The sequence below is a fragment of the Camelina sativa genome, chromosome 19, assembly GCF_000633955.1.
Source record: "Camelina sativa cultivar DH55 chromosome 19, Cs, whole genome shotgun sequence".
NCBI classification, from domain to species: Eukaryota; Viridiplantae; Streptophyta; class Magnoliopsida; order Brassicales; family Brassicaceae; genus Camelina; species Camelina sativa.
The window spans coordinates 9,811,388-9,835,800 of NC_025703.1; the positions used below are offsets into that span (position 1 = coordinate 9,811,388).

At 36.0% G+C, this 24,413-nt stretch overlaps 3 protein-coding genes and 1 pseudogene across 4 annotated transcripts; 3 read left to right on the forward strand and 1 right to left on the reverse strand.

Moving 5' to 3' along the window:
- LOC104765779 (presequence protease 1, chloroplastic/mitochondrial) lies at nt 1,109–8,121 on the reverse strand. Its single transcript, XM_010489540.2, has 19 exons — nt 7,715–8,121; nt 7,232–7,406; nt 6,681–6,855; nt 6,425–6,557; nt 6,212–6,282; nt 5,722–5,805; nt 5,517–5,607; nt 4,891–5,411; nt 4,651–4,815; nt 4,357–4,575; nt 4,138–4,265; nt 3,498–3,687; nt 2,824–2,907; nt 2,636–2,733; nt 2,209–2,473; nt 1,946–2,108; nt 1,673–1,853; nt 1,508–1,579; nt 1,109–1,410 (listed from the first exon to the last, which is right to left on the reverse strand). The coding sequence occupies exons 1-19, from the start codon at nt 7,998–8,000 to the stop codon at nt 1,269–1,271; spliced, it is 3,243 nt and encodes a 1,080-aa protein (XP_010487842.1). The 5' UTR covers nt 8,001–8,121; the 3' UTR covers nt 1,109–1,268.
- On the forward strand, nt 14,740–19,516 carry LOC104765780 (plastid division protein CDP1, chloroplastic-like). Its single transcript, XM_010489541.1, has 12 exons — nt 14,740–15,276; nt 15,544–15,657; nt 15,749–15,886; nt 16,139–16,243; nt 16,333–16,455; nt 16,660–17,028; nt 17,131–17,226; nt 17,369–17,485; nt 17,913–17,978; nt 18,061–18,813; nt 18,912–19,102; nt 19,189–19,516. Exons 1-12 carry the CDS (start codon nt 14,953–14,955, stop codon nt 19,271–19,273), a joined length of 2,481 nt encoding a protein of 826 aa, XP_010487843.1. The 5' UTR covers nt 14,740–14,952; the 3' UTR covers nt 19,274–19,516.
- On the forward strand, nt 19,738–21,443 carry LOC104765781 (B3 domain-containing protein At3g19184-like). 2 transcript variants are annotated; one of them, XM_010489543.2, is made up of 7 exons: nt 19,738–19,966; nt 20,053–20,142; nt 20,386–20,417; nt 20,522–20,684; nt 20,781–20,987; nt 21,079–21,214; nt 21,302–21,443. In XM_010489543.2, the coding sequence occupies exons 1-7, from the start codon at nt 19,832–19,834 to the stop codon at nt 21,313–21,315; spliced, it is 777 nt and encodes a 258-aa protein (XP_010487845.1). In that variant the 5' UTR covers nt 19,738–19,831; the 3' UTR covers nt 21,316–21,443. The 2 variants fall into 2 exon arrangements, with proteins under 2 accessions (XP_010487845.1, XP_019096730.1); XM_019241185.1 differs by having other exon boundaries at nt 21,305–21,443.
- LOC104767637 overlaps nt 21,733–24,413 on the forward strand; it is a 9,059-nt pseudogene continuing 6,378 nt past the window's right edge.

Consider the following 24,413-nt stretch of genomic DNA (forward strand, 5'->3'; position numbering starts at 1 on the left):
TACGAATCAAAAACTCAAAATTGGGGCAGAGAGAGAAAGAGAGAGTATCAATCGAATCAAAAATACCAAATTTATTGCAGAATCAGACCCCACAAGAGAAAAACAATCTTTTTAGAGCAGATTTAAGATCGATAATACCAAAATTAAGATATACGTTTCTATTGATATAACGTATCGATAACTAAAAGATCTACGCCAAATCTGTTCAACTTTTTTTTTCTCTTTCTAAAGTCGATTGAGATTTGAAGCAATACCCAGTAGATTAAACATCAAAAAGCATCCAACTTTGACGATTTTTAGGAGAAAAAACGTACCTTTGGATCGAAACAGCCGATATTTTTTGTATCGCAAGGGATGAAGAAACTCTTGGGAGAGGAAAGAAAGGAGTGACGAGCGTTGGTCTATTGTAATATTTTGTAACTAAGCGTTTTAGGTAAGGTGTATATATTTGTGAATAAAAGGCATTAGGGTTGAATAGTTTACAAGTTCAGACCAAGAATCGTATAGTATTAGAGAGTAAACGAGAAATACCCAGTTACATAAAACTTGAAAAAATTGAAAGGGAATATGAAACTACTCGAAGAAGCAAGAGAGAGAACAAAGTCTTAACCTTTACCAAGGGGAAACAATAATTAGATCTCTGTGTGTGGGATTCAAACGAAGAGGCTTTTCTTTTTATTTGTCTGCTCAAGAACAATGATAACAAAATCAACGAGAGACGACGAGAGAGAGGTGTTTTTTTTTTGGGCTATGAACAGTGGAAACTGTTTGTTTTCCTCTTTGATATAAACAAGAAAAATCAATTGTCGATTCTGAAAAAAAACTGTTTAGTGATGTGAAAAATCGAAAATGATGTGTATTTTAATTTGCTGATGTGTATTTTTTTTTATTTTTTTACTCAAAATCGAAAAACTAAACCAAAGGGTAAATTGTAATTACACCAAAGCACTAAACATTTGAGTAATATTTAGAAGATTTATAGATATGAGTAATAAACCAACTTTTGGATAACATTTGAGTAATTCTTTTTAAATTATATTTTCAAATTTAAGATTGTTCATAGAGGCAATTCGGATAGGGAAGAAAAACGAGTAAAATGATCTTTGGGTTGACGGTGAAAATGCTTCATTTACTGTGAAAATTCATAATGCATTGGACATTTAATATTAGCTTTGAGATCAAAGACATTGACTCCAGTAGAGAAACCAAAGAGAAATATAACGAGATTCTCAATCGCAAGTATTATTGTAAAAGTTGTCCATATCCATTTAGAGAGCTTTCTTCACCTCGAAAAAGTTAGATCGTGCATTGTTGGCTGCATCAATGTCTTCTGCAGATGCCACAGCCACCGCGACACCTTTATCTCTAACCGCATCAATTGCCTCTGCGAAATTCTTGAAGTCCTTCAAACTGTGGAGAGCAAACAAGAAGATTAAAAAGCCAGTTAACACAGTCAATTAGTCTGCAAAACAATAATTAATCGATAGAATGTCGTTAGTTATCCAACCTTGTTGTTAATATCTCCTCACGCTTTCTTTGTCGTTCTTCGTCAGTTACCCCAAGTAAATGCCTCAACAAACTGGGAGAAAAGAGATTTGACAGAATTTGGTTCAGGATCCGTTATTGTTAGTTTAAATGGTCAGACAAATGAAAGTATAATAAAATCATTTACCTGCTATAACCTTTGGCATCAGGTAATTGGTATGAATCAACATCACCGATGGTTCCAATAATAGCTTTAGTGAGTGTTTCTTGATCCACGTCAAGGCCACGTAAGAAATCTCCAGTTCCATCATATATGTCAAGTGTCTTCAACAAGTTTGGATCTCGGTACGATAAGTAAGAAAACACCCCTGAAACAAAAGGAGATCAGGTTAATATTATTAGAATATGTTAGGACAACAAATCTTTTTAACATTCAAGAACGTAAGAAGCAGTTTTTTACCTGAATGCGAATCGAAATCACAGAAACCTCCATATGCACCACCGCTTACACGAACACGGTCCCATAACCATGTATTGCTAATATGCTTTGATATAACATATGCACTGCCGTCAAGTTCATACCCGGTGCCGTATATGTTACCTGCTTTTCCAACATAGTTAACCTGCAAAGCGAGTAAGAATGCGAGTTTACTACATCGAAAACCCAAAACCCAACCAGATTCTACTATTCTATATAAAGCGACTTCCTTTTCTTTTTTTTACCTGTGTTGGTATGACAATAGCTTCATTTCTCAGAGGAAGTCGACCATCCCAAGTGACAAGCCCACCAGATGGGTTCTCAGGGAGTAAATCTAGAAATTTCGCAACAGATTTTTCAACGTTGGTGAGAGACTTCCCATCAGCAGTCATATTAACTATGCAACCATTCTTGGCAAGGAGAGATCTTCTGATCTCCTCAAGTGAGGATGAAATCCCTTCCCAATCTTCATCCACTTTCTTTTCAAGAGTATGTAAAAATTCAAGATAACTACAAAACAGAGATGCTCAACTTTGTTAGGTTCTTATTGTCTCAAAATAGTAATGGAGGATAACTCTACATTCATTCTCAATAACGATCCACACTAAAAAGAGAATAGGATATAAAGAAGGGGTAAATTAAAAGTCAAATAAAGAATTCTCAAGTTCCAACCTGAGACCACCCATCTGTTCAGACATCCATCCAGCAATGTTCAACATTGCATCCATCCTCGCCGCAGCAATTCCATGCCCACTTCCCCTCAATCGGTTCTGCATGCAAAAGTGATGTTTATACTACAACTTTCAAGTTCCACTTATCATGCAAAAGGGAGAATAACAAAACTCTACTACAGTGCATACCTCCATCCGTGCTCTGCTTTGAGAGACAAATTGTTTAAACCGCTGCTGATCTGTAAATTGAACCTCTTGCAATAAGCAATTCATCTGCAGCAAGAGAAAAGCAACAAAATAAAAGTCAACCAATAAGTTCAACAGAACTTAAACAATATATGGGTCTGAAGAAATGTTTAGTTGGACCATGATTGTATTTCATGAAAGGCATTGGATAAATTTTCTAAGGTTACATTATATATATATATTAACAGACAAAACCAGTTTTCTAGTCAGAGTCGCTGTGTACGATAATTCAGTACACTCATAGGAAATACAGAGAATATATCAAGTACCTATTAGAGAAAAAATAGACACGGGCAAAGAGATGAGAGAAGCAGCACTTTTGTATTTTGTAAAAAAGGAAAAATAAAGATATACAGAACATACATTAGGTGGACATCAGGTGGACATCTCTACACATCCCATAACTCAACATACATTGAACATGGAGACAAGGAAGTTGGTAAAACACATTAAGCAAACTATCTATAGGATGCAGCAGAAATTAACAGCTGCACTATATCTCTTGGAGACCCAAGAAACATGATCTATCAGGTAGTCAGCTCTACATATCCCATATCCCAACATACATATATCTAGAGAACAATGCCATAATCTAAAGCAAGGAAATGACAAAGTACCAGGTTAAAAAGGTCTTCAGCACGTCCAGCCATGGATTTTCCACGTACGATAATTTTGCTGCATGGTTCCTCCTTACCCCTCACTGATGATGTAAGGGGATAAACTGATATCCCTCCGGTTTTCCTTCCAATCAACTGATTAAGTTGCACAAAAGTCAAATCTTTTGTGCCCATCTCCAGTAATGATTGACTGTCAAAAAAAACAATTTTTATCAGAGTTAAAATCTATTTATAATAGCAAACAAAACATTCACTACGACAGCTGCCAAAGTAATCACTACTTTCTAAAAGACGAAAATTTCCTATGCTTTTGAAAATCAAGCACCATGAATTACCCTGATAAAGATATCACACCAGAAACAGTCAACATTGTTTTTAGTGAACAAACTATAGAACTATAGTATGCGAGTTTTGGCATAAAGCAGAAGGCCAATCAAACGAATCAAAGAAATTACACAGAAGCTATGAAGAATAGTTAGCATTGGGATCTTAAATATAAGTTATCAGGAAATTCGGGAGTAAACATAAAATGCATGGGAGAATCTAGCAAAAAATTTTCATTAGTATTTCCACCACACACCTTTGTGGAAAAACTTGGCAAAAAACTTAAAAGAAAATCATAAGAAAGCTTAAATCATACCAGAAAAGTGGTACTAGCGGAAGAAGCTCATGTTTCAGCGAACCCATATCAAAGACAACTTCAGCGTAGATAATATCATTTGTGAAAAGGTCATGCCGCAAAACCTTCACACCGTTGATATTTCCAACCTATTGTTTATAACTTTCAGATCAGTAAAATTCTCAAGCTTGGAAAATGTAAGGAAATACAACAGGAGCAAAGGCTAGCAAAAATGATTACCTCAGTGGGAACATAAGTAGGTTCTTTTGGAATGTCACTTAAGTTCAAACTTGGGACACATCTCAGTGCTTCAGGAGGGTCAGGAGTTTCTTGTTTCAATTTCAGCTCCTCTGTAGCACGCGCTAGCTCTGCAAGATCTTCTTCTGTCATACTTGCTTTAACTTTTTCCAAGATATTTTTCTCTTCCACTTCCTCTTGAGTTGCTTTTTCGGGATCAGGCTGACAAAAACTAGGTTTTAGCACGAAACCTAAGAAACAGTAAATTGCAATGGGAAACTTGTAAAAGAAGAATACCTGCATCTCTATGGTAACACGATGCGAGTTGTTTAAAATAAACTGCTCTATCAGTGGGGAAAAGACAGCCTTGGATCCCTCCTTAGCTATTCTGGTTTTCAAGGCCTTCAATGGTTCCGTATACTTTAATGGCTCAAAAGGATCCATATCGTATATCCATTTTGCCTACACAGCCAATAATCAAATAAGGAGTGACACCTGAATAGACAGAAACGTACGCATAAATGCATATAAACTTACAATAGATTGGAGCATAAGTGATAAACCACGAGGAAAAGATCCTGTGTTGTTTTCCCTCAGAGAAAACTCAATTGTATTCATGGATGCCTCCAAAGCATCATTGTCAAACCCATCTTCTGCCAACTTTTTCAGAGTATTCATGATTAACTCTTCAACCTTTTGCACATTATCTTCGGAAACACCTTTCAAACCAATACTGAACTGGGGTTGCAAGAGTTCGTCTGACATCCCACTACTGACAAGAGCTTCTCCTAAACCGCTTTCCAATAAGATTTTTCTTAGTGGTGAAGCAGGAGTCCCCAGCATAAGATGATCCAAGAACCCAAGTGCGAGTTGAGTTTGCAAGTCCAAGGGCTTCTCAGACAATAGCCAGTTAACGCACAACATGTGCTTCTTTTTAAGGTCACCATCTCGACCAACAGGATATTTCTCAACTAGTCTGATAGGCTGAGAGAATAACTTTTGAGGTTCAATTTTCGAACTATCGCGAGATGGACTTGCTTCAAACATGTCCAAGTATTCTGCAGATATAAGATTAAGATGAATTTCCAAATCAACATAGAAAACAAACTCAAACTAATAAAAAGATCATTTCTAATAAGACAAAAAGAGATATTACTCCTTACCACTCAAGACACGGAGGCGATGAACAGGATCATCATCTCCATAAAACCAGATTCTGGCATTGCTTGGGTGATAATACTGACGATGGAACTCCTAAAAATTTCCCATCACAAGAAATATATATACTATGCATCAGAGGATACACATACCACTATGCTCCGGCTCCTATACCAGTATGCTAGCATAATAATTTAACTTTAAACAAACCTTAAATTCCTCGAATGTCAGCTTAGGGATATCTTTTGGATCACCTCCACTGTCAACACCATATGTATTTTCTGGGGATAAGGCCTAATAAAAGAGAAAACAGTAGTAAGGTTTTTCATCAGAACCACAATTTCGAGAATATATGATATCAGATTATCTAACAATGTTTTCGGTACCAAGTATATCCATGCAGCATGTTCAAGAAAGATAGGTTTATAATTCAAATGGCTACATCATTTAGTTGAGTAATAAGGTCAAAACCAACATTGTTGTGAACTTCAGCTTCAGAATCTCTGGCAATTTAAATCTAATACAAATCCACAATGCCAATATGGTATGTAATGCACATATAGTCAGGTGCTCTATAAAACATCAGAAAAGATCAACTGCACATATAATTCAATATGAACTACAACCCACTACAAAATGAACTCTTAAAAGAGATTTCTCGAGAAACTGGCAGTTATTGTAAACAAAACCCAAAACTTGCCTGTTGAGCAATTCGCCCCAAAATGTTATCAGGCTGTGAATAGACACCTTTCATCTCATTAAAAACAACACCTGAAATCAAGCATGAACGATGAGATAGGATGAGTGAGTATATATGAAATAGCAGATAAACGAAAAGATAATACCAATACGAAAAACACTATAAAGTAGAGGAAAATAGCTCTATAAAAAGGCATCCTTGGTAAATAAAAACCTTTGTAAGATATGTCTTCTGAGGGATCATTAAGCTCATAGTGCCAGCCCTCTTGCTGAAAAGTGTGCACGTCATCCACACACTTGGGGAAGAAGACAGCATCCAAATATACATCGACAAGATTGTAAAAATCCTATATAGGTAGCAATGAAATGTGATCAGAAAAACACTAAATTTTAGATAACAATATCAGAAAGAAATAGGTTAGCTCCTCCAGGACAACAAATGGAGGACTTTTATAATTGGCTCATTTTACCTTAGTATTTGTGGAAGCAACTGGGTAGCAGGTCCTATCAGGATATGTGAAAGCATTTAGAAAAGTATGCAAACTTCCCTTGAGTAGTTCAACAAATGGCTCTTTTAGCGGGTACTTTCTTGACCCACATAGAACGCTATGTTCCAGTATGTGCGGAATGCCAGTGGAATTCTTCCTGCATTAAAGACAAAACGGTGATCCATAAATCACATCCAATAAAAGTTTCGCAACCCTTAAGTTAAGATCCCTTTGACAAGGAGGTTGCCTTGTCAAATCAACTGAATGTACAGTCACTCATATCGTCTTTGTAACAAGGCGTTGAGCAATCTAACAAGTTAGTGACCTCCAACCACCTTACAAGTACCAAAAACGAAATGACTTGACCAAATTTTTATAGGACTAAAATTGATAAGTAGTAATAAACTTGACCAATTCGATTAGTTAAAATTCCAGAAGTGAAGCCTTAGAGGTACCAATTCAAATAGCCAACCTAATAAACACTCAAGTCGCCTTTTATACAAAGACAAAAAATTCTGATGAGCTAAACTTACGGAGGAGTCCTGAAGACAACGCCGAACACCTTGTTCTCATCCTCATTACACACAGACATCACCTCGCAACCAGTTTTCTTGTGTTTGAAGAGAATCGCCTTTGATTTACACTCAGAGATGAATTCTTCCGACACTTTTTCAAATCCAAGCTTCTCAGCCTCATCTCGACCTACATCTGAATCCCAAATACCAAAAAAAAAAACATTTGTTTAAGTTACAAAGCATGAGAAGAAAAAGGCTCCACACCTGTCTACAATTCAAAACCTAATCACACAAAGCATATCCGAAGGATAGGTGTGAAATTGGTAATACAACATCACCACCTAACCACGTCTATCAAAGATATATATATATATATATATATATATATATATATATATATATATAATCTGAAATCTACACTAAGAGAACAAATCATTCAACAATCAAACTTCAAACAGAGTTTGAAGAAACAAAAGAGAGTATATGTGAAAAAATCCCAACCAGGATAAAGCGGTGCGGGTTGTGTGGCGACGGCGCGAACAGAGAGGCGAGAGAACTGCCCACTGACACTGCGAACAGCGGTGGAGGGAATCCTCAAACCTCGTCGGAGGAATAAACGTCTTCCGGCGACTGAAGGAGAGGAAATCCGGCGAAGGCTGCGACCGGGGACACGGAGAGCGGCCGTGGATGATGTGAGAGACATGTAAGAGCGAGGGAACTGACGGAAGAAGCGAAAGAATAGAGAGGACGAGCTACGCGAAGCTAAACAAGAGACGGTTCGGAGCATAGCTACCGGAAAAAAAAAGTTCCCGGCGAAGACTGCTAGAGGCAATAAGCAAGTAAAAATAAAAACCCAACGGCAGAGAGAGATGAGGTTTTTATCTCTGTGTGCTTTTTGTTTTTGCTTGTAGAAAAAAAAAGAAAAATGAATACTTAATTTCTTGTACAACACACAAAATTATTGTGAAAAAATATTCTCTATTTCATTAAAATGTTATTTTTAGTTTATTTTTCTGAATCCTTTGGTACTAATTACATTTTCTAAAGTCGAAGACAAAAAAATGAAAAAAGAGGTGCTGATTTGCAAGAAAGGAAACGTGGTTCTCGTATAGCCAAATGTGTTTTGACTTGAGTGTTGTGTTGCTACTTTGCTTATCCTCCAATTATATTATGACCCAAAAATATCTTAAATCTTGTTTTCTTCTTTTGTTGATTTTTCTTTTAAGCTTGGTGAAATATAGGTTTACAAATTTACATTGGTCATAATTTTTTTTTTTTTTTATGTATTTTATCTAGGTCAATAATATTGACTGAATTTAAACCAAACTCAAATTAATCTATATAATAATAACAATCCGAATAAATGCAACCAACAGTTGTGTTTTTTTGGTCGTACCTTTTGGATATTTTCTGAAAAATCGTGATGGATCAATAAAACAGTTATTTATGGAAAGTTACAACTGTTCACTGTAAAGTTGTGTTGATTAGAACATTCATATCTTTTGAAATCTATATATATTTGTGTGTTTGAACTGTTTTCATTTTTTTTTTGCCATGACACAAAATCAACTAAAATTTCAATCTCAACGATTTATACATTTTCTAAATTATTTTCTAGCATTCATTCTTTAAAAAGTCAAAAAATCAAGAAATTCCTCTAATTATTGATTTAACAAAAGATTTTTGGAATGATGAATCTAATTTACATCTTTTAGTTAATTTTAAATATATAAGTTTAATGAAAATACATAGAGTATTTTTCTAAGATTTAGATGGATTACATAGTAATTTTTTGGATTTGACTTTTCAATATATTTAAACCCAATCCGAATAAATGCCACCAAAAATTGTGTTTTTTCAATCGTACCTTTTGGATAATTTTTTAAAAAAATCTGTAAAAAAATTAAATTGTATATTTTACAAAGAGTTGTGATTGTACATTGTAATGGTTTTTTTGTAAAGTTGCAACTGTTCATTGTAGAGTTGTGTTTATTCGAATATTCGTATCTTTTGAAATCTATTTGTTTGAATTGTTTTCATATTTTTGCCATAACACAAAATAATATAAAATTTTAATATCAACATCTTTTATAGCTTTCTAAATTATTCTCTAGCATTCATTCTTTTAAAAGTAAAGAAACTCTCCAATTCTTGATTTAACAAAAGATTTTTGGAATGATGAATCTAATTTACAACTTTTAGTTAATTTTAAATATAAAAATTTAATGTCTATATATAATAGCAATCCGAATAAATGCCACCAAAAGTTGTGTTTTTTCAACCGTTCCTTTTTTGGATTTTTTTTTTAAAATCTGTAGAAAAATTAAATTGTGTGTTTTACAAAAAGCTCTGATTGTTCATTGTAACGGTTTTTTGTAAAGTTGCAACTGTTCACTGTAAAATTGTGTTGTTCGAATATTCATATCTTTTGAAATCTAGATATATTTGTATTTTTGAACTGTTTTCATTTTTTTGCCATGATACAAAATAATATAAAATTTCAATATCAACAGTTTTTACAGCTTTCTAAATTATTTTTTGGCATTCATTCTTTTAAAAGTAAAAATATTCCTCCAATTCTTAATTTAACAAAAGATTTTTGGAATGACGAATCTAATTTACAACTTTTAGCTAATTTTAAATATAAAAATTTAAAGGTCCAAAACAATGATGTCTGTTTGTGATCTATCAGACTTAAAATCTAAAGGGGATCGTTTTTCATGGGTGGGAGAGAGGAGAAACTACACAATCAAATGTTGCCTTGATCGTGCAATGATAAACTCTCAATACTCTGCAACTTTTCCTGCTGCAGAAGCAGAATTTCTAGAGTTTAATGGTTCTGATCATAAGCCAATACTTATCAACTTTGAACCATTAAGAAGTGGTTCTCATAAGCCTTTCCGGTTTGATAAACGCTTAACAGACATTGAGAATTTTGATAAAGTAGTGGAACAAGGGTGGAATTCCTGTAAAACACAAGACTGTTACACTATTTACGATCAAATAATGAGATGTCGGCAAGCAATGGCAAAAAAAAAACATGGCTCCAATATGAATGCAAAGAAAAGAATTGATTACTTCCAAACGACTTTAAATAAAGCAATGGAAAGCCTTAATCGACATGAGAGGATGCATATTCCAAGATTGCAAAGAGATCTTGGTCTAGCTTATAGAGACGAGGAATACTATTGGAAAACAAAAAGCCGAAAACAATGGTTAACTTTGGGCGACCGTAACACGGCTTACTTTCATGCAAGCACAAAGACAAGATACTCAAGGAACTATCTCATAACAATCCAAGATGAGTTTGAAAAATGTCTATAATGGTGATGAAGAGATTGGCCAACATGCTCAACAACACTTTACCAAGATATATACTTCCAGTCGGATTCCGGTTTCCCCTATAGACTTTGGTGACTTCCCACACACTGCAACTGCAGAAATAAACAACGAACTCACCAAAGAGTTCACCAGTGAAGAAATTCAGGACGCCCTGTCTTCCATCGGAGATGATAAAGCACCGGGTCTGGATGGACTAACTGCTAGATTCTACAAACATTACTGGAACATCATTGGAACTGATATAATTGCAGAAGTCAAGGATTTCTTTGACACTTCCTACATGAAATCAGGTTTGAATCACACCAACATATGCATGATTCCAAAAACCAACAATTCACTAACTTTATCGGATTATAGACCAATAGCTCTCTGTAATGTTCTCTACAAAATTATTTCGAAGTGTTTGGTTAATAGACTCAAAAAGCATCTAGACAATATAGTCTCCGATACACAAGCAGCTTTCATACCAGGACAACTTGTAACAGATAATGTGTTGATTGCACATGAGGTAATGCATTCACTCCAAGCAAGGAAAAGAGTTTCACAAAACTACATGGCTATTAAAACTGATGTTTCTAAGGCCTATGATAGAGTCGAATGGAACTTTTTGGAAGTAACAATGAGGCTATTTGGTTTTGATGATAAATGGATATCATGGATAATGGCTACGATCCGGTCAGTCAGCTACTCTGTTTTGATCAATGGTTCTCCTCAAGGCATGATCATCCCAGAAAGAGGAATTAGACAAGGGGATCCTCTATCCCCCTATCTATTTATTTTCTGTGCAGATATCATGAGCCATCTCATTAATGTCAGAGTCCAAGACGGTGATATAAAAGGTGTTAAAATAGGCAACGACGTTCCTGCGATCATACATCTTCAGTTTGCCGATGATTCACTATTCTTATGTCAAGCCAATGCTCGTAATTGTAAAGCAATTAAAGATGCTTTTGAGGTTTAGGAATATTATTCAGGGCAACAAATTAATACAACCAAATCCTTAATAACTTTTGGATCAAGAGTCCACGGCACAACTCAAAACTGTCTGAAATATATTCTAAAGATTCCAAACCAGGGTGGAGGAGGTAAATACCTAGGTCTTCCTGAACAGTTTGGTAGGAAAAAAACAGAAATGTTTAAGTACATTATAGATACAGTTCAACAACGAACATCAAGCTGGAGTACGAAGCGTTTGACGACAGCCGGAAAAGAAATAATGTTAAAATTTGTCGCTTTAGCAATGCCTATTTACTCTATGTCTTGCTTTAAGCTGCCAATGGGTGTTGTTAACGATATTGATTCAGCTTTGCAAAAATTTTGGTGGGAAAAAAGCAATGGTGAAAGAGGAATTCCATGGATAGCTTGGCAAAGACTTCAGTATTCAAAAAAGGAGGGTGGTCTTGGTTTCAAGAACCTCTCCAAATTCAATGATGCTCTACTTGCTAAACAAGCATGGCGATTAATACAACATTCAACTTCTTTATTTGCTCGTATAATGAAAGCAAGGTATTATAGAGATGAATCAATATTTGAAGTAAAAGATCGTTGTAATCAATCATATGGATGGGCTTCTATATTGGAAGGCTTAAAGATTATTAAACAAGGCACAACGACGATCATTGGAGATGGAGCTACTGCACGACTTGATATAGATAATATCACTATATCAGATCCGCCGAGACCCATACAAAGTTGGTCATTTACGCATTTGGAATGAAGAAAAAATCTCAGCATATGTTCATCCTCAGGATCAGAACTTAATACATACCATCTATTTACCCATTCAAGAAAAACCAGACAGACTAATATGGTACTACAACCAATCGGGTGAATATACTATACGATCGGGATATGGCTAAACATGCATAATCAAGACATGGCAATAGCACAAGGACCTTTACCACATGGTTCTGTTTCTCTCAATAAAAGAATCTGGAAACTGAAGATTTTACCAAATATAAAACACTTCCTATGGCGTATGTTATCGAAAGCATTGCCAACCATCACTCGTCTTAATACTCGAGGAAAGAATCTAGATCTTGTATGCCCCATATGTTTTCAGAAAGACGAAACTATAGAACACATTTTGTTCTACGTAATTATGCAAGTGTGGGATTTGTCCAACATCCCCATAAATATCTTTCTATCATTGAATTATGACAGTGATCAAATCCTCACAGCTTTTTTAGATGTGGAGCATATGAACGGAACAACAGACTTATCACCCTTACAACCTCTGTGGACAATGTGGCATCTATGAAAATCTCGAAACAAATATATTTTTGAAAAACATACAATAATACCCAGAAACATTGCCTTCAGGGTTAAAAATGAGGTTCAAGAATGGTATTACAACAATCCACTTCACAATGCAGCTAATTTGCTTCAAGGACAAGAATCTGAAGTGTGGATCAAACCAACACATTCAATAATGAAATGCAACTATGATGCAGGGTTTGATAAGTACACTAACCAAGCAACAGGAGGATGGATTATTAGGGATTCACATGGTATTTCAAAGGGATGGGGATCACAAAGACTAGGATCAGCAACAACTCCTCTCCAAGCAGAAGCAAAAGCATTACTAGCATCAATGCAACAAGTTTGGATAAAAGGACACAAATTTATATGCTTTGAAGGAGATTGCCAATTACTTACAAAAATCCTTGATAACAAACATCATGATATCTCCATTGACGGCATCATTCAAGATATAAGATGGTGGCAAACACGATTCCAATTTGTTCAATTTGTTTTTACTAAACGATGTTGTAATAAAGTAGCACACCTGTTGGCAAAATTTGGATGCCTTAATTGCTCATTTTATTTTGAATGTCTTAGACCACCAGTTTGGTTAATTCAACAAATGTATGCAGACTTTATTAATTCATCAATATAAATCACTTTTAGACGAAAAAAAAAATTCATGAAAATACCTATAGTTTTTTTTCAAGAGTTAGATGGATTATATAGTGAGTTTTTGAATTTGACTTCTCAATATGATAAGAAAGTTGTATTTTATTTAAAAGCAGTTTATATGGGTTATTAGGTGAAATCAAGTGCAGACACAATATTTACGATTTTTTGTAGCACCTTTTCATAACTTTTTTGTTTTAAATTCAAACGGTTGTATATGTTCATTGTAAAGTTGTGTCTTTTCACTATATTTTATTTATATATTTCCATCACAACTTTTCGGTCTAATAGGTGTGTCTATTTAAATAGTCATGTTTTTTGAAGTCTCTTTATATTTGTCTCTTCATCAGTAACTAACAAGTTCGTTGAAACAAATTTTCTATTTTATGTTGAATCTAAACAATAAATATTAATATCTAATATTCAACGTGATTCTATAATCTAATTAAAATTTTAGAAATGATTATAACGATAGAGAAATTTAATACAACTTAATATAGAATTTACAGTTGCGTCTATTTTTATCGTAAGTTTTTGTTAAAAAAATAGTTTAATATTTAAAAATAAGAATAACAATCTGAATAAATACGAACAACAATTACGACTTTGCTTAGTATTGTTTTTGTAAGAAAATTATTTTTACTCCTTTTTTAAAAAACTCAAACAGTTGTATCTTTTCATTTTAGAGTTATGTCTATTCACTATATTTTATTCATGTTTTTTCATCACAACTTTTCGTTCTAATAGGTGTGTAAATTTAAATACTCTTGTCTTTTGAACTTTCTATATATTTTGTCTTTTCATCAATAACTAACAAATCATTGTACGTTGAAACAAATTTTCCGTTTTATGTTAAATCTAAATAATTTGAATATTAATATCTAATATTCAACGTTATTCTATAATCTAACTAAAATTTTAAAAATAATTATAGCAATATAGAAATCTAATAAAACTGAATATTGAATTTTTGCGTTGCATCTATTTATCGTAATGATTTTATAATGTATAATTTTAAATTTTAAATTTTATTTACTTTTTTCTAAAATACTTCCCCGCAATGTTGCGGATCTGAGTGAATAATAATTTTACTTGGTTTCTCATATATTAGTAAAACACACCAAACTAATTGATAAAAGGCCCAGTGTTATTAGGTCTGGGAAAAGTGTGAAAGGCCCAACGTGGATAAAATTAACCGAGAGAGAAATATAAATCTCCAGAAGCTTCTCTATTATCCACGTGACCATCCACGTCTGGTCACGTCTTGGGTTTGCCAGAGCCTCTCTTCCGGTCAGCGGGTTACCTTATCGTCATCAACATTCAGAAAAGCAAAAATCGCTGTTAAAAGGCTTCTTCAAAGACCAAATTCCCGAATTTTTCTCCTCCTGAGAAAAAGAAATCCACATACAGTATATATATACCATGATTCTAGCTTCACTCTACTTCTTCTAGGGTTCGTTCGTCTTCTCAACGGTTAAGCAATGCCACTGGCTTACACATTTCCGGTTCTCCCTTCTTCTTCTTGTCTCCTTTGCGGAATCTCTAATCGCGGCACCAGCTTCGTCGTAGATCGCCCGGAGCTTCAGATCTCAGGCTGCCTCGTCGTGCGTTCTGAATCCGGTGAATTCGTTGGGGGTTCTGGTTCATCTTTGCGGCAGTTCCACCGGGAAGGGCGGAGGAAGTTGAATGCTGCTGCTGCTGCTGGTGGTGGTGGTGGTATCCATGTCGTGGACAATGCGCCGTCTCGTACTTCTTCCCCCGCTGCTTCTACCTCTACAATCGAAATCCCGGTTACCTGTTACCAGGTATTTTATGCTCTCACTGGCTTTTAGTCCTCGGAATCCCTGTATATACGATCTCTCCCGATTTGGTACTTTACTCCTCGTTGAAGTGCGAGTGGAACTTGTTTTTTCTGTCCTTCTAAATTTGGTTGTAAGTGTGTAGAATCAGTGGGATGTTTTATATTGTATAATAGTTCATTTCTGCAATAAAGAGTGTATGTAAGAAACGTAGCGTTTTGTTTGATAGACGATATTTCAGGATCATATATGTTAATGGTATTGAATTTGCAGCTTATTGGAGTTTCTGATCAAGCCGAGAAAGACGAGGTTGTGAAGTCGGTTATACATTTGAAAAAAGCTGATGCTGAAGAGGGTTATACTATGGAGGCTGCTGTAGCTCGCCAGGTTAAAACCTATTGTTTGATCCTGTTTTTAAGTGCTCCATAGAATCTGACCAATTTCTTGATTTGTTGTTCTTAATGATCCTAATGTGCAGGATCTTCTCATGGATGTTAGGGATAAACTTCTTTTTGAACCAGAGTATGCTGGTAACCTAAAAGAAAAGATTGCTCCTCGGTCTCCTCTCAGAATTCCGTGGGCATGGTTGCCTGGTGCGCTATGCCTTCTTCAAGAGGTAATACCACTGAGCTGTAATTGGGGTTTGTCCCTGTAAATGTTTTGTACTGATCTTTCTTCATTTGTTTATCATTTCTACAAACATCCTTTCTCTTCTTAATGCAAATTTGTCTTTTCTTCTATGAAACTTAGTGGGAAATTTTTTGTTAGTTTTCTTAATTTTGTGATATTAGCTTGATATTAGCTTTATCTTATGATAAAGGATTTTTAGATAGAAAATAAAGCTATGATGTGAGCTACTATGTTTCAGGTTGGACAAGAAAAACTCGTGCTGGATATTGGCCGGGCTGCTCTCAGGAACCTTGATTCGAAGCCATATATTCATGATATATTTTTATCTATGGCACTTGCTGAGGTAAAATCAAATGAACTAGGAATGGGAACTACTTACCACCTTCACTAATCTCTGCTTCTTCTATCTCTGATATGTTTTTTTCCATGAAGTGTGCAATTGCCAAGGCTGCTTTCGAGTCTAACAAGGTCTCTCAAGGATTTGAAGCTCTTGCTCGTGCTCAATCTTTTCTGAAGAGTAACGTTACTCTTGGGAAACTTGCATTGTTAACTCAGGTAATAGGTTCGACTGTCTTGCATCAGTACAGAGAAAGCTTCTCTGTGTTTACTTTTTGTTCTGTTCTGGCTTGAATGTGATTATGTGAAAAGTGCAAGATCATGCCTTACTGTAGATCTAATTATGTTAGGGAGCTTCATATTGTCCAAAGACATAATTTACCAGCATATTGAGTTTTAAGGGATTTAAATTGAAATTTTCAGATTGAGGAGTCACTGGAGGAGCTTGCACCACCATGCACATTGGATCTACTGGGCCTGCCTCGCACGCCAGAAAATGCAGAGAGGAGACGAGGTGCAATTTCAGCGCTACGCGAACTGCTCAGACAGGGTCTTAGTGTTGAAGCTTCATGTCAAATTCAAGACTGGCCATGCTTTCTGAGTCAGGCAATTAGCAGGTTGTTGGCCACAGAGATTGTTGATCTTCTTCCATGGGATGACTTAGCCATAACACGGAAAAATAAAAAATCACTCGAATCCCACAATCAAAGAGGGGTAATTGATTTTAGTTGTTTCTACATGGTGTTGCTTGCTCATATCGCTGTTGGATTTTCAGGCAAGCAAAATGATACGGTATATCTCGTTTTCTTTCCTTTTGTTAAATTTAAACCAAGTGGTCCATTTCTTTTCTATTCTATCTGCTTATAAAGCATAACATTCAGTATGCTTGTGTAGATTAATAAAGCAAAAAATATATGCGAATGTCTCATAACATCTGAAGGTTTTGATCTGAAATTTGAGGAAGCTTTTTGCTCATTTCTTTTAAAACAGGTATTTTTCCTCTTGCTTTCTTTATTCTTGCCCTTTTAACTATGCTATTGCATCTTATTTACTTCAAGTTCATTTGCTTCGAAAGATCCATGCGTTGTTCATTTAGTTAAGTGCTACTGGACCTACATGTTGGATAGCACAGGGTTCCGAGGCAGAGGCCCTTGAAAAACTTAAGCAGCTGGAATCAAATTCAGATTCTGCCGTTCGTAATTCAATCCTGGGAAAAGAGTCGAGAAGTACTTCTGCTACTACATCATTGGTAAACCTGATGACTTTTACCAAATATTTGTGGCATATGTTGCTAGGCCTAGAACAAACGTCATCATTCCTCTACGGGTGATTCACCCTCCTATTCTTGATGTTAATGGCATTATCAACTTTAGTGGAATATGAGTAAGGTTGAGCTATGTTTCAGGCACTAGTTGAAAAAATGGAAATAAATCGTTGAGTGGATGGTATTCAAAGTCATAGAATATGCTTTTACAGCATTGTGTGTGCCTGCCGCTAACCTCTTTTTCTGGTTGGTTGTGCATATGCTTAATCCTTTGCTTGAGTAAGCCCTTGGGGTTCATGCACTAAATTTAATTTGAAAATTATGCAAGTATGTTCATCTCTTCTCCAGTGCTGATTTTTTTCAAAAAGATTGATATCGACCTTCATACATACTACCTAATAAAATTGACCAGGATGCGTGGCTAACGGAGTCTGTGTTTGCTAACTTTCCAGACACAAGGGGTTGTTCACCATCTTTGGTAAGAGTCAGATCACTGAAATATTCTGTGTAGCAGTTTTATAATTATGCAGAAAGATATTCATATTGACAACTTTCTGCAGACAAATTTTTTTCGGGCTGAAAAGAAATATCCAGAGAACAAGAAAATGGGATCACCTTCGATCATTAATCACAAGACAAACCAAAGACCACTTTCGACTACGCAGTTCATGAACTCGTCACAACATCTATATACAGCTGTCGAGCAGTTGACACCATCAGATTTGCAGAGCCCAGTGGTATCAGCGAAGAATATTGATGAAAGCGGTGCCAGTATGCCATCAGTTCAACTGAAGAGAAACCTGGGTGTAAAACAAAATAAAATATGGGATGATTGGCTCTCTCAAAGTGGTTTGATCGGAAGGGTATCTGTTGTTGCTTTATTGGGTTGCACTGTGTTCTTCTCTCTAAAACTAATAGGCATTAGGTCTGGTAGACTACAGAGTCTGCCTATATGGGTTTCTGCAAGGCCGCATTCAGAATCAGATTCTTTTCTGTGTAAAACAGAGTCTGGGAACTTCAGAAGAAACATTAGTTCTGTGAATAGAAATGGTATCGCGGGCAACATCAAAGTGCTCTTGGACATGTTAAAGACGAATCATGGCGAACATTCAGATGCCTTGTATCTGAAAAGCTCTGGTCTGTCAGCTACATCATTGTCTCATTCCGCGTCAGAAGTGCATAAGAGACCTATGGTTACAGAAGACGCCGAAGAACTTGTGAGACAGTGGGAAAATATCAAGGCTGAAGCTCTTGGACCAACACACCAGATTTATAGCCTTTCCGATGTCCTTGATGAATCTATGCTTGTCCAGGTTACTGTTTCTGTACATCTACTCTATTTCTTTCCTTATTTAAGTTAGTTTACAAAAATTGAACGTCAATGTTTTTTTGGGGGTAACGTGGATTGCAGTGGCAAACGTTGGCAGAAACAGCAAAAGCTAAATCCTGTTATTGGAGATTCGTTTTGCTTCATCTAGAGATTTTGCAAGCACACATGTTCGAAGATGGTATCGTTGGTGAGACTGCAGAAATCGAGGCCCTTCTAGAGGAAGCAGCAGAATTAGTTGATGAATCTCAGCCTAAAAACGCAAAATATTACAGGTAAATATTTTTTTTTTGCTTTCGGTTACTTTTGGACTGAGCTCGTATCTTCTTCACTGATACTGCGTTTTGTAAATTACCTGTAGCACTTACAAGATCCGCTATAAGCTGAAGAAGCAAGAAGATGGATCTTGGAAATTCTGCGAAAGCGATATTAAAATACAGAAATGACACTATCCAATTAGAAAGAAAAAAAAAATCATTATCTAACTAGAGTTATATAGCATCAACTGTGGAACATGGGATCATTTTAGCCTTTGTTCTGGTTTAAGCTAGCTGTGTAGGGAAAGTCTCAGGTTTGTTTCTTTATTCCTTAGTAACCCAAATGATTTGTCTTCGTAGATTCATTTGATTTGAATGTGGATAGAGACACCTTTTTCAGTTTTCTAATGTAAAGCGTTACCGCTCAAATCATATGGTTTTCTTGTAAACATACGAAAAAGAAAAATATTAATCTGAAAATAAAAGCCCATACCATTCACGTATCACGATGGAGTGCTTACTCAGAACTGTCACTGTTGATAATTTGAAATTTCAATTTGTTTGATTAGACGCAATGATTAAGACTATTATTAGATTAAAAAAAAATGAAAATGGAGAAGTAAAAATATACTATTAGCGGTGAAATAAGAAACCCAACGGTCACTCTCTAGCGCATTCAAGAGTCAAATACCTTGATCTGTCTTTCTCTCTTTCGTTTCTCTATCTCTGTTTCGGAACCCTAAGAAAATGGTGGAATCAGAGCTAAGCTATGAACAGATTCGTTTGAATAGGGTGGAAGAGAACAAGAAGAGAATGGGGGAACTTAATCTCAACAAGCTTGCTCAATCTCTTCGCGTCTCTTCTTCTTCTAAGCCCTCTCCAGTAACTTTTCAATTCTCTTCTCTTCTCTTCTCATTTCTTCATTTTTTTTTTTAATGGAATTAAACCCATTTTGTATGGAAGTTTAGTCAAAGACAAGGACGATGCGCACCCCCGTGGATTTCTTGGAGATCAGGAGATCAAGCCGTGCTAAGGGTCCACCTCCAAGTTACAAAGAGGTCTTTTTTTCTACCTTTATCTTTACTTGACGAATTTGTAGGTTTGATGCTTTATCTTTTGTGGAAGATGGTATTCTCTCTCATATGTACCGAGATAGATAGTGAGTCTGTTTTTGGAATGATCTGTTGTTCTTGTTGTTATATTTTTTAGAGAATAAGAAAATCTTGAATGAAAATCCTAGTTTTCGTGAGTTGTTTCTCTCATAACTCATTTATCAGAGTTATCTTGATCCTTATTCGCAGTTTGGGCTAGAACCACTGAAGAGGCCAAGAAGGTTTACCAATCCCCCACACTCTATATACTATTAACATAACTTCTCTAAAACCATTTGATGTTAGTTCACTTTTCAGTATAAGTTGTATGTATTTTGCTTTGCAGGAGCTGTCAAAGAAGAGATCTGCTGAACCGGGTATATGCTTCGGACGAGGCAAGAATGTATGGAATCGACAGGGCAGAGACGCTTCAGTCAAGCTTAGATCCAGACTTCCCTAGCTTTGTCAAACCAATGCTCCAATCACACGTCACCGGAGGATTTTGGATGGTAGGTGAAGAAACTTGAATGTTCAATGTATGTATCAAAAGACTGTCTGAAACTTAGCCCTAGTAAGTGTATTTTTCATACGTTTTCGTAAACCAGGGCTTGCCGCTTCGTTTTTGCAAGACACATATGCCAAAACGTGATGAAATGATGACTTTGGTTGACGAGGAAGATGAGGAATTTGTGGCGAAATACCTTGCCGCGAAGACCGGTCTTAGTGGAGGCTGGAGAGGTTTCTCCATTGATCATCAGTTAGTCGACGGAGATGCTGTCGTGTTTCACCTTATCGCCCCAACAATATTCAAGGTAAAACTTGAAAGATCTTTTGATTTGTTGAACATATATAGGCTAGTTAGACACTTTTAGCATTAATGTTGAAACATATATGCTTGTTCAGGTGTATATCATTAGGGTAAATGATGATGGAAACAATGATTCAGATGAAGAGAATGATATTGAATCAAACAAGAAACAAGAAGAGAATGTTTCAGAAGCTAGACCGTTGCGAAGCAGTGGTAAAAGAAAAAGAGGAGGTAAACAATTTCTCAACTAATCTCTTTGTCAAACTTAATTACAATCTTGATTAGATAGAAAACTAAAGTTGTGATTGATGTGTACAGCAGGAAGAAATTAGAGTTTGAAGGTTTGGATTGTGATTTCGAAGAGGAAAGGAAGAAACTAACAAGTTAAGTTGTAATGGAGACAAAGGGTTTAATTTTGTGTCTTGTAATGGAGAGAAACATGGAAACGTTACTTTTTTTGTCCGAAAAAAAAAAAAAAGAAAAAAAAGATATTTTATAAAATATACTACTATTTAGATAAGGGAAAGAGAAAAAAAGCAAAACTTGAAGAAAGAGAATTGAAAGTGAAGTCGCACCGAACCGTAAACAAATGGACCTAACCAAATTGAAGTTAGTATTGAGAACCGGGTTTTTGTATTACCAATAGTACCACCGCCACAAATTGGGACACATCACATCCGGTACGTTCCGGTTCGGTTCGGTTAATAAAACACGAGAAAGAGATAGGGAGAGAAGAGACGAAACTGATTCCTTCACACGGAAAAGCAAAAACCGTAGAGAGAGAGAGAGACGGCGACGACGGCCAAAGTCTCTTTTACTCTTTAAAAACTTTTGCTTCCTTCTTCTCTCTATCTAATTCTCTCCGCAATCAATCACGAGACGAAAACTTGATGTCACCATCCCCAGAGAAACCCTAAAAAAGTTTCATCAAAATCCCCAAAACAAAAAAATTAAAAAAGGTCTTGTTTGGACTAAAACGTCCGCAGGGGAAAGATGGTGTTTCCGTGGAACATTGCTAAATCCGCGGAGGAAGCTTTCTCGAGGTGGGCGGTGAAGAGGGTTGTCAAATTCTTGTTGAAGAAGAAATTGGGTAAACTCATACTTGGTGACATCGACCTTGATCAGCTCGATATCCAGCTTCGTGATGGCTCTATTCAGCTTTGCGATCTTGCCATCAACGTTGACTATTTGAATGACAAGGTTTTTATTTTTATTTTCTCTCCTCTGTTTTGTTTTTCGCTTTTTTAGATTATGGAATTCTGGAATTTTGGGTAACTGTGTTAGTGTTTGGCTCTGGAGTAGTAGTCTGTTTTGTGTTGAGGATGGTGTAGTTGTTGTCTAGGGAGCTTTAGTTCATTGGTAGTGGTCTAGTTCCTGATGATCAAAAGACCGTTCTCAGTTGATGAATGCTAGAGTACTGGTTTTTGAACGAATTAATAGAGTTGTAGCTCCGTTATTGTATCTTGAGAAATGTTTATGGGATTTATGATTAGATTGTTTTGGAATTCATACTTTGATTTTCTTATCAATTTGCTGAAAAGATGTGAAAGGAACCAATTCTGACTGTCCCATCCCCATATATTATCTTTGAATCCAGTTTGATGCTCCGTTGCTCATAAAGGAAGGCTCAATTGGATCTTTGTTAGTCAAAATGCCTTGGAAGACTAATGGTTGTCAAGTTGAGGTTGATGAGCTTGAGCTCGTTCTCGCACCACGTTTGGAAAGTAATCCATCATCTTCAAATGAAGCCACCACATCTGCCTCTACCTCTACCAGAGAAGATCCACAGAATATTCGTCTTGAACTAGGAAAGCATGACAATGAGATGCTTGTGAACGCTGCANTCTTTGCTTCTTCCTTCTGGTAAGAATATTTTCTTGAATTTGTTTAAAAGTGTGCATTGAACATATTGGTATGTGTTATCACCAAATATATGTAAGCTTTCTTATACCGGTGTTAATCTTGTTTTGTCNGCCAAGATAGTGAAATGGTTTCTTACAAGTTTTCATGTCAAAATTAAGAGTTTGATCATAGCATTTGATTCTGACTTTGGCAAAGATCAGAGTGAAGCTGGTNATACCATCAAGCTTTATGCTTAAATCAATCCATTAGCTAGTGATGCCAAGCAGTGTAAGTCGTTATATTAACAAGCTATCTGCTATTCTCATGAATATGCAGAACAACAACATGTGGAAACAAGTTGTAAAGTATTCTTTGCTGGAGTTTCGGTAGTTTTGTTTTTCCAAGATGAAGACAATTGGAAGGATGTTTCCACGCAGATGCACTACTTGGGTGCAGAACTCAGAGATATTTCTGTCTCTTTTCAGGTAAATTACCTTGATGAATTGTATTTAATCTCCTCACTAGTATCTGCCCCCCGAGTTACTTAAAACATTCAATAAGGTCAACAGGTATGCCCTCGTGATATGAGGCTAGAAGGTGAAGTGAACAGCATAGAGATCGCCGATTATTTTCAAGCTGGAAATGTTGTTGACACTGCTAATGCTGAATATCAGACTCGTTCGATTAAGGATTTACAAGCCAAGGTTCAGACTAGTCTTCCTCCCTTTGCCTCGTCTCATATGCATCCTGATTCCGTNAGCTTTTAAATATGGATGGTGATGATGATGACAAAACTTGTGGTAAAAAAACATCTAGTGGTGTGACTTTGATCATGACAGGCGAAGGAGGTGGCTTTTCAGGGTGTTTGAATTTTAGTATACCCTGGAAGAACGGTTCTTTAGATATTCGCAAGGTGGATGCTGATATTTGTATTGATCCTGTTGAACTACGATTTCAACCGTCTACAATTAGATGGTTTTTACAATTGTGGAAGGCTTTCACAAGTTTCGGATCGGATGGTTTCCCCTCAGTTTCTCGTTCTGATCCATCTACGGATTCACCTACAATACCTACTAATGTAATAGTAACGCCTTCAGCTACATTATCCTCGTCAGGTGGCCAAGAATTAGAGCCTGATACTACACCTGACTTACAGTTTATACCGGATTGGTTTCCATCTTCTTTCAGCAAGAAAGAAGTGGATGGAGAAGTAGATATTGGGGCAAGGTATAAAGGATGTCTCTACCATAATATTTCTTTTTTCTCAAGTCTTTCAGAGATATTGTATTTTTTTTACTTGACTTTTTTTTTTTTTTTTTAATCTTTCATCACAATCTGGATATGACATTACCTTTAGGTTTATTTAACCGAATTGACGTACTTGTGTTATCTCTTCTTGTTTCCTACAGTGTGGACCAGTTTTTTGAATGTTTTGATGCAATGAGGAGTTACCAATCAGCTTTTGGAAGCCAAGGAATGTGGAATTGGACATCTTCTGTCTTCACAGCAATCAATGCTGCATCTAGCCTTGCTTCTGGGTCTTTGCTTCTTCCTTCTGGTAAGAATATTTTCTTGAATTTGTTTAAAA

Bases quoted from the DNA above. Each gene is read 5' to 3' on its own strand.
- LOC104765779 (XM_010489540.2), bottom strand. From the start codon at position 8,000: ATGCTCCGAACCGTCTCTTGTTTAGCTTCGCGTAGCTCGTCCTCTCTA. The intron at 4,816-4,890 runs GTAAGTTTATAT...TTGGCTGTGTAG, and splicing joins CACTTATGCTCCAATCTATT to GCAAAATGGATATACGATAT. The intron at 4,576-4,650 runs GTATTCTTCTTT...AGTTTTTGTCAG, and splicing joins GTGTTACCATAGAGATGCAG to CCTGATCCCGAAAAAGCAAC.
- LOC104765780 (XM_010489541.1), top strand. From the start codon at position 14,953: ATGCCACTGGCTTACACATTTCCGGTTCTCCCTTCTTCTTCTTGTCTC. The intron at 16,244-16,332 runs GTAAAATCAAAT...TTTTCCATGAAG, and splicing joins TATCTATGGCACTTGCTGAG to TGTGCAATTGCCAAGGCTGC. The intron at 18,814-18,911 runs GTTACTGTTTCT...CGTGGATTGCAG, and splicing joins ATGAATCTATGCTTGTCCAG to TGGCAAACGTTGGCAGAAAC.
- LOC104765781 (XM_010489543.2), top strand. From the start codon at position 19,832: ATGGTGGAATCAGAGCTAAGCTATGAACAGATTCGTTTGAATAGGGTG. The intron at 20,685-20,780 runs GTAGGTGAAGAA...TTCGTAAACCAG, and splicing joins TCACCGGAGGATTTTGGATG to GGCTTGCCGCTTCGTTTTTG. The intron at 20,988-21,078 runs GTAAAACTTGAA...ATGCTTGTTCAG, and splicing joins TCGCCCCAACAATATTCAAG to GTGTATATCATTAGGGTAAA.